At 37.5% G+C, this 12,187-nt stretch overlaps 1 protein-coding gene across 4 annotated transcripts in view; it reads left to right on the top strand.

The window, feature by feature from the left end:
- Positions 1–12,187, top strand: part of LOC117394654 (tyrosine-protein kinase Yes-like) — a 44,793-nt gene that overhangs the window by 17,844 nt on the left and 14,762 nt on the right. For all 4 annotated transcript variants that reach the window (XM_059015165.1, XM_059015158.1, XM_033993043.3 and 1 more), the window contains 2 exons: positions 9,122–9,394; positions 11,423–11,522. In XM_059015165.1, the coding sequence (XP_058871148.1) occupies positions 9,130–9,394; positions 11,423–11,522 (365 nt within the window). In that variant the 5' untranslated portion in view covers positions 9,122–9,129. The remainder of the gene's footprint in view (positions 1–9,121; positions 9,395–11,422; positions 11,523–12,187) is intronic.

Below are 12,187 nucleotides of genomic sequence, written 5' to 3'. Positions count from 1 at the left end.
AAGTGTTTTATTCAGAAACAAACAGATCAAAAAGTAGTACAGTAAAACAGAAGCAACAATGGTACTGTGAGTATAAATTCACAGGTCTCGTGGAGTGGAATATGAGCCCCAAAAGACCTGTTACAAGCTGTAATATACCTGTCAAGCACCTGCCCAGTGAGAGTACAACTCCACCTAGAGGGAGTGGAAATCCCTTACTTTAACCAATAGAGTTGGGCCCCCCCTTTACAGGAGATGTGTTAGTAGACATTTGGTGACGCTCACCTAAACTTATAACTCGTCACTTTTAGCAGAAGTTTGTGATTTTATAACCAGTTACGCCATCCCCATTTAAAAATACAGTAGATATATGCACGTAAACAGAAAGGCTTGAAAAGTGGAGGCTTTAATTTACCATAGTGCATTCTTACAATAGGAAATACTTTTCGACATTGTATTGCAGTGTTCCCGCATCATGAACAATGAACCAATAAGGAGAAATATTACAAAAACCTGAATATCTCCTCCAACAGGGAAGTTACCCACCCACATGTCAGCTGACAGCCCCATAAAAAAACTGTTGCATTGGATTAGTGAGTTGTCAGACTGAAGGAAAGCCTAAGATCTTCGTGTTCAGACTTGCATTTAGGATGGACCTCGCCACACAGTTTCTTTGGTAGTTTCAAACTAACTTGGAAAGCTATGAGATAGAGACTTCATATTTGCAGAACTGTACCAGTGACCTTAACCTCCAACCTAACATGGCTGACATACATGTGTATTTTTACTAGGCTTTATTTCAAAGAAATGGATACCCACATGCAAAAGTGAGTTAAAATTCTTGAATAAAAATATTTTATGCAGTTACATTTCTGACACTACTTTGCTTCACCACTTCCTGTAAACCTATTTTTTTTCCAGAGCTCAGTGTGCCAATCCCAGCCTAAATGACAAATGTCTAAATGTTTTGGTTTGATTCTAGCAAATGTCTGTTAGTGTTACAGAACACCCTGCAAAGTTTACAGGAAACACATTATTTTACCTTTGTGTCCCTTGTTGTCCATACCATTAGCATTACATTTTTAAACGTATTGCTGACTCTTGAATTTTTTAATCGCACATCATGCTGTAGGTCATAAATAGGGATTCTGATTTTTGGTTTTAACCGATAAAACACCCCAATACAAAAAAAATGTAATCAGTGTATAGCCAATAAACACCGGAAAATTTTAAAAAAAAAAATCCATGCAGTTGGGCAATGTCCCTCCTTCCTGACTTGTATCTATCATTGGTTTGTTCTGAATACTTTAAACCCACCCCAAATACCGAGTGGCAGCAAATTCTGCATTTCTATTGGAGACACTGCTTCAAGATTTAAAACGAGATTACAATTACAGGAGAAGGGTTCGTGGGATTTTAGTCAGATAATGAGAATTGCAAAACTTGATCATTTTTTCAAGTCCGTAGTTTTAGAAATGTCTTAAGCATACTTGCATATTTACTTACAAGTGGTTTCCTTTTCAGGTTTAAAAAAAAAAAAAAAAAGTATTCCCTGTAACTAAGTATGGCTCAGTTGCTGTAGCTCGGTAGATACAGTATTTGTTATACTAGTACACGCTCATAACTCCTGCACAGATCCAATCCCATCAGTGAACACTCGCAGGGGGAGAAGGTGAGCTCGGTCGCATGCAGATTCAGCGAGTCAGACCTGAGGGGAGCAGAACATAATGGCCGATTCCAAATGTAACAAAAACAAAAACGATACGATGCATCGCTTCAGCCTTAGTCTGTGTAGAGCATGGATTGACCCACACGTTAAATATAACAGATTTGAGAGAGCTTTTGTATTTCAAATTCATTGTTGGAAAGTATCTTCACCTTTTTTACAGCATTGCTGCTTGGCTGCAGCATTGCTGCGTCATTGAAAATGGCAGATAATAATAACTAGAAGTTGAAAACAACTTTACAGCTTCCAAAGAGTTATTGTGAAATGTAATAATTTTTTTAAGGTTTTTTTGGTGGAAAGAAAAATAATAATCTTAATAGGGTCCCCAGCTTGGAAGCCTAATGATGACAATGAATGATAATCTAAGAAATAAATAATAATAATAATAATCTGTGATAATGACTGTGAAACACAGATTGTGATATTTTATTAATAATTGATTCAGATTAACAAAATCATGTTCAAGAGAAAAAATGTCTGTTTCTACAAAGAAAGGAACTGTTCAGGGCTTGAATTTCAGTGCGGGATTGCGGGAATCGTGCATTTTCCAAGTTGCTCCTGCATATCTGCAACTTTCAGTGCAGGGAAAATTCCGCAGAGCTATTTTAAGACACCAAGCTACTGTGTTTTTTCACCCAATTTAGAATGCCTGAAATACTACAACAATCTCTAAGGAAGTGGGTGTCCGTGATGAAAGCACTATGAGCCGCATTCTGAGTAGTTCTGGTTAATTAAAAAAAAAAAAAAAAAAAAAAAAAAAGTGCTGGATATTTTAAGTGCTCTGAGACTTTTATTCTCTCGTACGTAATTCTGGCTGGCTTGCTTGTTTAAAAGTACAGACTCGGGGCTTTCCAAAGATGTATTCAGTGTGTATGCAGTACTCCTAGCCGGAACTACGACTGCCTGAAGTTAAGCCTCTCATCATGTGATAGAGTTCACAGCTTAGGTTTCGTTTTGAGTCTGTTGCTCCATCATCATTGAAGCAGCTAGACTGAAAGGGGCGGTATTGTTGGAAAGCTTAGAAGCTCAGCTTCCCCAAATCTACCAAGACCTGGCCGTCCCTCTAAACTTTCAGCTCATACAAGGAGAAGACTGATCAGAGATGCAGCCAAGAGGCCCATGATCACTCTGGATGAACTGCAGAGATCTACAGCTGAGGTGGGAGACTCTGTCCATAGGACAACAATCAGTCGTATACTGCACAAATCTGGCCTTTATGGAAGAGTGGCAAGAAGAAAGCCATTTCTTAAAGATATCCATAAAAAGTGTCGTTTACAGTTTGCCACAAGCCACCTGGGAGACACACCAAACATGTGGAAGAAGGTGCTCTGGTCAGATGAAACCAAAATCGAACTTTTTGGCAACAATGCAAAACGTTATGTTTGGCGTAAAAGCAACACAGCTCATCACCCTGAACACACCATCCCCACTGTCAAACATGGTGGTAGCAGCATCATGGTTTGGGCCTGCTTTTCTTCAGCAGGGACAGGGAAGATGGTTAAAATTGATGGGAAGATGGATGGAGCCAAATACAGGACCATTCTGGAAGAAAACCTGATGGAGTCTGCAAAGGACCTGAGACTGGGACGGAGATTTGTCTTCCAACAAGACAATGATCCAAAACATAAAGCAAAATCTACAATGGAATGGTTCACAAATAAACATATCCAGGTGTTAGAATGGCCAAGTCAAAGTCCAGACCTGAATCCAATCGAGAATCTGTGGAAAGAACTGAAAACTGCTGTTCACAAATGCTCTCCATCCAACCTCACTGAGCTCGAGCTGTTTTGCAAGGAGGAATGGGCAAAGATTTCAGTCTCTCGATGTGCAAAACTGATAGAGACATACCCCAAGCGACTTACAGCTGTAATCGCAGCAAAAGGTGGCGCTACAAAGTATTAACTTAAGGGGGCTGAATAATTTTGCACGCCCAATTTTTCAGTTTTTTATTTATTAAAGTTTGAAATATCCAATAAATTTCGTTCCACTTCATGATTGTGTCCCACTTGTTGATTCTTCACAAAAAATTACAGTTTCATATCTTTGTTTGAAGCCTGAAATGTGGCAAAAGGTCGCAAAGTTCAAGGGGGCCGAATACTTTCGCAAAGCACTGTATATAGCAGTGACCAAACATGATTTTTTTGGAAAAGCGTTTTGGTTTTTTTTTCCCCGTTTTACTTATTATCTCTACCACGTGTAGTATGCCTAATCCTGTTGCACCTTCCATATGAAAGGAAATTTTGTGGCCTTTCATTTGATATGTTACATGCATGCAGTACAAACTATCCAGTAGTTAAACATACATAAATGAAAACGGCGGAAATAGGGCTGTGTGTAAAGAGTTTTAAAAAAAAAAAAGAAAAGAAATGGAGCACTGGTTAAAAAGAAAAGCACCTTTTTCTGCGGCATGCAAAAACTTCACATCGGGCAATGGCAAAGCAATGGAGAGTGCTCTGTCTCACAGTGAACAGCTGTTAGGTCTCCTGAAAGCAGCTTAATTTAAAGCAACACCAGTGTGAATGATGATGCAGTAAAATATATGTATATAGTTTTTTATATGCAAAAGTGCCTCTTTTTTTGCCATTATTCCCCCCCCCCTCCCCCCCATTGGCTGCAGTATAGGGGGGAAATCACCCCCAGCGCACACACATGCAATGCAAGCCCTGCTGTTTATGGACAGTAGCTGCTTATTCTACATTGTATGTTGCCAAAGATACATCATTGTGACCTGTTAATATTGTGGATTATCTGGTTCATGTATTCATTTTAAGATATATAATTATTTTTTTTGGTTGTACTTGTGTAATTGAATAGTAGCAATTTACTTTGTCTGTTCACTGTTTGATCTTTTATGGGCTATTGGGTTCATGCCAGAGGCTGTAGAATCAAACAGAACCATTCATTCAATGTCTAGTTACTTAACTACTGTAAAGCAGTGCTGCCTGTTAAATTTCTGTCATCTCTAAAAACCTGTACACTTCTGCTACTATTGTACTAGACAGCAAATATTTGGTTGCTGTGGTTTTATTTTTTGCCTATAAGAAATGCAGCAAGGACCAGATTAAATATTTATTGCATATGATTCTCCATTGGCAGTTATATTCCATCTTCTTGCAATTCCACTGTAACTCTGTTAAACAGTTAAGTCCTAATTTTTTTTGAATCCGTTATGTTATCGTATGTGGTTTTGTAACCCACTGCTACTGCTGACTCTGCCAAGATGAATGTGCGTCATCCCAAAATCCATTACAGATGGCGACTTGTGCGAATATCAGTTTATGAAAATGTCTTGTGTATAATATAGCAGTACTCCAAATGATAAGGACCAAACACTAATACCCTGGGGGTAAAGTTTACGAACCATTTCATGAAATTTCTCTTGTATAATACCCCAGGTGATGCTTTGTTTTTGTTTACATTGAGCATGCCAATCCTATTTTTAGCTCTCTTCGTCAGATTTGTCTCCCGCGAGCGTGTCAGGGCATGAGTGCACGAGTTACTCATTCAGTCTCTAATAGTGTTGTTATCCTCCTTGAAGAAGATTAAATAGGCTGAAGATTAGAGTAGAAGTGGGACATTCAGACCATCTATTAATCTGTCAGGGAAGCAGCTCCCTCGCTGTGTACCTTTTTTAAAAGGTCAAAGCTCTCGGAATGATTGTTTTTCATGTGTTAATTTCTCACAGGAGCAATTCAGAAAGGTGTTGGTCCAGTTCAGTAAAACTCTACAGTACTTCTCATTTAAGATGAATTGGCTTAACTGATTCTACTGAAGTCAAATTTCTCTATCACAAACAAGGTCTGCATTTTAGGCCTGGAGTTCAGCAATGCATTAGTCTGAGATTCTGTAACTCTACGTGGCTTTATCTGCTGTATTCCCTGGGGCAAATTTTTTGTAAAGGAAATTAGATTTTAATCTTTGGGGGGGCGGGGTTTAATTACACAATTTCTGAATGTTTAAGCATCCATGAGAGGAGTTGTTATAAAGTAGCCACTAAGCGATGCCTAGAAAACGTTATGAAATTAACAGTTCTTGCCTGCATTTTGTAGACAACAACCTACAAATTGAGGGATCAGCCGGGTTATGATCTGTTATTCAAGGTTCGCCCCCTTCTTGAAAAGCTAACTGGGAACTTTCGAAGAGAATATTATCCATATCCTGGCTATTGACGAATCAATGGTGTCTTTTTGTCGATTTCACTCCAAACAAGCGCAATCGTTTTGGAATGAAATGTTGTCCAAACTGATGCGGTCACGAATTACACCTATTTGTTTGTCTTTACTGGAGCAGCATATTATTAGGGATGTGCTTTTGGTAAATTTTTATCAATGTTTAAACGCTTTGCAATGTCAGCATTTAAGCCATATCTATGTACGCACACACATGCTTTTATATTTTATTCTGATACTAACAGCCTTGGTTTATTATCTAAGCAAATAAATCCTACATAAGCAAATAACGTTTTAACAATCGCAAAGACTTAACTAGAAAGTTTTTTAAACACGTACACATCAAAAGTATATATTGAAGTGTTTATATTTCTGGTTGTAATTTACTATGTTTTTTGAACAGTGCAGTATTACATGATTTAAGGCATTTTAGAAGTGCCGCCGTGACAGCCTCCGATCTGCAGCAATATACTTGTCTGTTTTTGGGGCTTGAATACAGTACATTTACTGACAGTTAGAGCCTATTTAGGTGGGAGTTGGGAGGTCAGGGGAGTACTGTACCAGCGAATCAGGAGTATGTATTTGTTGCTATAGGGTGGGACAAAAAGAAGAGAACGGTAGTTGAGTGTGATGCAGTTTTCATAAAAAAAAATTAGCTCCTGAATATCGGTTTGATTTCTGTTAACTAAAGTATATACATACACATACATACATACACACACACACACACACACACACACACACACAGGACTGAGTAAAATTCCAATTGAATAAAAAAACTAAACTAAACCCCCTACAAGATACCTTCAGCCAGCTTTCGGATAGCGGTTAGAGTGACTGGCAAAGCTCGAAGTGCCTCTGAGTTTTAAGTTTTCATCATCCAAGCTTAGGACAAGGTAAACAGAGAGCCCTTGTTTTATCCCCTGCTGTGTTGGTACTGAACTCTGCTGGGGGGGGGGAATAAAATAAATAAATAAATAAATAAAGGGCTGCTGTGCTCCAAGTAGTTCATCTTGGGTTGTCTTTCAGGATTGTACCATAAAATACATCAAACTTGGGTTTTGTGGTACAGCACAAAACCCAAGTTCTGGTTCCTAAAAATACTTCCAAACGTGGCTTCCTTTGTTTAGAGATGCCATTTTAAATATAGAACAAAAACGCTTTTAAATTAAGAAAAAAACGCTTGTCATTTAATGTTATTACCCAGCCGTGGAATTAATACCATACCATGCCTACTACAGGCATAAACACACACTGCACCAATGACGTGCCAGATCGACCGAGAATAAAACCCGCCCCAGTGTCAATCTTTCTGTTGCACCAATTAGAAAAGGTACATGGAGTCATTTTCCAAACCCCTTCCTTTTTATAACATCCGCCCCTACTGTGGCACTAGAGCAATCTGATATGCGACGGACTACTGATGATAAATTACTAAAATGAATGCATAAAAAATATGCGTTTGACATTTGTGACGTGACCGGTTATACATCTAGCATATTAAACGTTTTACCACTTCTTTAGAGTTGTAAAGTTTAAACTTCCCAGCCCTACGTATGTCAAAGATGTAGGAATTGGTCAATGCAGCTTTTAACAAATGCAAACCTGCCGGGAAAAGGACACATTGTGTACACAACAATTTATACACCTCACCCGTGCTGTTTTGAAGAGCTTTATGAAAAGAACACAGGAGCTTGTGGCACAGTCTGCATTTGGAGTTTAGAGAGAGGATAGTGCAAGGGGCTCATGGGGAAAGATACAAGAGATGCAGTACCAGTCCCAGTGATGGAAATGCCAGGAAGACTAATGGAGACATTTTTTTGGGACAAGTCAAAACCTGACTGCAAAGTGTGCTCCAGCAGAAAGAGAACATTTACAAAAATGGAGGCTAAGTCATCCGGCAGAAAGCAGATAGGATTTTATGGCAAAACTTGCCCAGATAAACCAGCACTGTGACCCACATCCTGCTTTTGAAGTCTACCACACCAAGTTTATTTACAAACAATAAAGAAAGTTACTAGCAGTAATGGTAAATATAGCTGTCATTAAACTATAATACTGTATTAATCTAGTTTATTTTTAGAGTGAGTAATGTATAGTAAAATATTGTAGATATAAATATGTAAACACTCATATTAAAGCTGTATAGGGATAGTGTAGCTTTATTAATAGTGCAATTGGAAATAAAACAAAATAACATTGTTAATTTGTCTAGCTTGAGAACTAAAGTGACATTGCATAATATTAGTTTAACGGAGAGAGAAGCAAACACAGCGATAGCACATTTTTAAAGGTATAACTGTCTTTAGAATGTTGGCATCCATCTTGAATGGGCAGGCTGGGAACACAAGGTTCCATGCCAGCAGGGAACGACTAAATCAAGGTTCACTTTTACACGAAACCTAATATGGTTGTCATAAATGTAGTCATGTGACTGTAGTTTCTGGGTGACCATGATCTTTCATACAGTAGCATACAGTTGTGTACTATGTATGCTTCACTAAAGGTCAAATATGCTCTTGTGGCATTCATTTTTTACAAAGCTATCATTGCATTGTATTTTGGTAAGGCTGTAATGGTTTTAGCATTTAAACAGTTTGGAAAAAAGTGTTTTACTAAATGTTTAACCGCCCTGTTGTGATGCTCTTGCATTTTGATTTTTACATTTTTTCAAAAAGTTAGCCTACATTATTCATCCTGTAGCATCTTAATTTGTTAACCACTGTAATTGAAAACTGCCCTTAAAAACCAATGTAAAATTTGAAATACAGGAGGAAAATTTACTAATTAGGTCACTGAATGCCTAATCGAGGCCACTTTCAGTGACAGTTTACACTGTAAACAACCATTTACATGGAGGGTTTAAATGTTTAATTTATAGATTATAGTTGTACAACCTTATATTTCAGAGAACTGTGAGGATGCAGAATTTTACCTTTGCAATGAGACATTTGTGGATATTGCAAAGATTAAACAAATCTAAAATAAATCTTGCTGTGCCACCTGTTAAGTGTTCTGCATTCCTGACACATACACAGTTTAGCCAAAGAATAATTCTGCCTGAATAATAGAGTATGTAAGAATGATTGGTCTGTGTGATTTGCCAATGTACATTTTGTTTTTAAATGTAAAGTTTCAAATAGTTACTCAAGATTGTATTTAAGGTCAGATTACTGATTTGACACTCACATATCCCATGCATTTTAATCAAAATTTACAAGCCATTTTCTTTTTTTTTTTCCCCCAGACTTGACAATGGGTTGCATCAAGAGTAAAGAGGACAAGGGTCCAACTATAAAATACAGACCTGAAAATGCTCCAGATTCTATAAGTGCACATGTTGGACATTATGGACCAGATCCCACACAATTAAGTCAGTCACCAGCCTGTAAGGGACCAACTTCTAACTATAACAGTCATTCCATGACGCCGTTTGGAGGATCTTCTCTGATGACACCTTTTGGTGGGGCATCTTCATCCTTTTCTGTTGTAACAAACCCTTTTCCAAGTGTTATTACAGGTAGGTTTAAAAAGTCTATAAGGATGTATATTTGTTTTAATTTTGTTTTTTTCCCCTTTTGTAGACGTATTCTGGTTCTCATTACAGAATTTTTTTAAAAGTTTTTGGATTGATACCTTAAATCATTTAATCAGTCAGCATCAATAACAGACCATGCGATAGTACCGTACACACAAATAATTAGTTGTGTATGCACTACTAATGTACGTTTACATAGTGGTCTGAGATTGCACACATTGAAAACCACCAGGGTGTTGCATGTGGTGTGTTTTTTTCCCCCTCCTTATCAATACAGTTTGTGTATCCAGGGCTGGGGATTATCTTGCTTTGACAGTTTTTTTGCAGCCAGTGAGGAAATTGATGTTTTTCAGCCACTGGCAGCTTTTAGCACATTCCAAGATTGGCAGTTGTTGGAATATCTTCACCTACAGTAGATCACCTTCCAAAAGGTCAGATTGCCATAGCTTTAGAGAATGTCAACACGGGTTGCCTCAAATCCCTTGCATTATTGGAATTGAATCTGACATTTTAAATTATGACTTAAACGTGCAAGCGATGATCTCTTGCTGTAAATTTCACACAGCCTACTCCTCCTTCTCATCTGTTTATTACTTGATTACAGGGTTTAAATATATTTGGTTGACCATTGGGAATTACATGTTTGTTGATTTGCTTGAGATTGCTCAATCGATTCAATAAACTTGATTACAAGGATAGCTCTGTCCAGTAATCAAGTCCCACAAATTGAGTACGCCCAGTAGTAGTTCTTAGGAACATCTGCACTGAAAATAACACCTTCCTAGTAAATCCGCCTTGCATTTGAAAGTCTGACAGTGATTACTCTGACCTTTGCAAACGTAGTCAATACCTTTTTTTTTTTTTTTTTTTTTTTTTTTTAATAAAATTTCTATTAAAATGAGAAGGGTGTTTTGTCTACCACTGTGCACTTGCACTTGCACATGATTATGCTCATAGATCTATTAATAGCTAAGGGGTGGTGTTTTGGTGTTTTTCTGCCTGTTTCAGTCCCCTGCCATTCAGAAGCCATATACACATTTATCAGCCTTGTATTTTCATGGAAACAAACATCCAAACAAGAAAACCTAGAAACTGTAGTTACACTAGCAAACAAGTCCACAAAGATGGGTGTCTGAACTGAGCATGTGCCCCGCGTTACATACAGTCACTGCCACTGCACTGCAGAGTAGCATTTGTAAGAAGGCTACTTTTTAATGTGCTGGATTAAGACTGCTGTTTATCGTAAAATTGCTTCATAATTGGGCATCTTCTTAAGGGCTAACTTTTTTTTATATTTTTGTAAGTTTACTGGTTCTTCAACAGGTCATCTTAATCATTTTGAGATACCATCTTTCATTCGCATGAAAATGCCTTTTTATGGTTCCCTTCATTTTGACCTGTGGCATACAAAAATTATTTTTTTTTTTTGTTTTGTTTTTGTGGCACTGACTTCTCAAAGCTGCTACCATTACACTGTTAATGCCTCCTGTTTCTGAGTGTTTAACTTAAGATTTGCATGGTTGTAGGTCGGTGACTTCTGACATCTGACAATATGAATGTCAGGTGAAAGTCATGTGGTTTCTGAATGATAGACAGTGCTCCTTAAGTCTTCACTTTTTGTACACAGCTGTATCATTTTTTGTCAAGTTGCATTACAGGTTTTCAAATAAAGTAACACTATCCACATGTGTACACATGTTCTGTTTGTCAGCTTTGATTATTGATATTGTTCAATTTAAAATGTACTATTTTTTGTTGACAATTCTACCTATTCCCGCATTACCACTATTCATTTTTTTCACATCAATTTCAATTCACGTTTAAACAGCAGTGTCAAAAATTACATTGACAAAAAAATCACATTGCATTATTAAACAAATGCAGTTATCAAATGGACCTTATTGTACGTGCATTGGCTTTTGATCCTTTTTTTTTTTTGCTCCAAATGTTTTGTCTTTTAAATTGTTGGAATATGTGAACTTAACTTTGACATTTAATCTCTGCATTTAGGTGGGGTTACAATTTTTGTGGCCTTATATGATTATGAAGCAAGAACATCAGATGACCTCTCATTCAAAAAGGGTGAAAGGTTCCAGATCATAAATAACACGTAAGTCTAAGCTCATTGCAAGAAGAAATGCTTATAGGTAAAGCAAATGTTAATACAGTAGTAGTGACCTTTCTTAAATCACCCAAGTTACTTTGATCTCATGCATGTATTATAAAAGCACAACCAAAACAATAACAAATAGGGATTACATAAAGAACACGTTCCCTCTGCCCTTAGAAACTGCTGCAACAGTCATCCTCTTTAAAAGTGAGTTGTTCACATTAAGTTGAATTACTCCTTCCAGAAACCCTCAGCTAATAATATTGAGTTTTCCATGATATATGCTGCAACAAGTCAGTAATCCTTTTTTTACTTGTTTTTTTACACTTGCATAATTAAACACCCATGCTTTTATTCTCCAGTCCAGTAGAATTCACTCACACCCTCCCTGGTTACAGTCAGTTTCACAGTAAAGACTGGACGACAACGTCAGGCTTGTTAACAACATGGCCCGGCGCAAATATAACCTTGTATCCCTGTTACACCCAACCATTACTTCTGGAAGAATAAGTAATCAGCTTTGGCAGTGACTATGAAAATGTAGTCTATTTGTGCTTCAATACTGTGAAATTCATCCACTGCAAACTTATCTATTTGCTAGACAAAATATCTGTCTGATGTTTGGAGATATGAAGTGACCTACCAAGTGAATGGGAGAAATATGT

Source organism: Acipenser ruthenus, chromosome 3 (genome assembly GCF_902713425.1).
Source record: "Acipenser ruthenus chromosome 3, fAciRut3.2 maternal haplotype, whole genome shotgun sequence".
NCBI classification, from domain to species: domain Eukaryota; kingdom Metazoa; phylum Chordata; class Actinopteri; order Acipenseriformes; family Acipenseridae; genus Acipenser; species Acipenser ruthenus.
The sequence above is the reverse complement of the archived record's forward strand: the minus strand, read 5'-3'. Positions and strand labels throughout refer to the sequence as shown.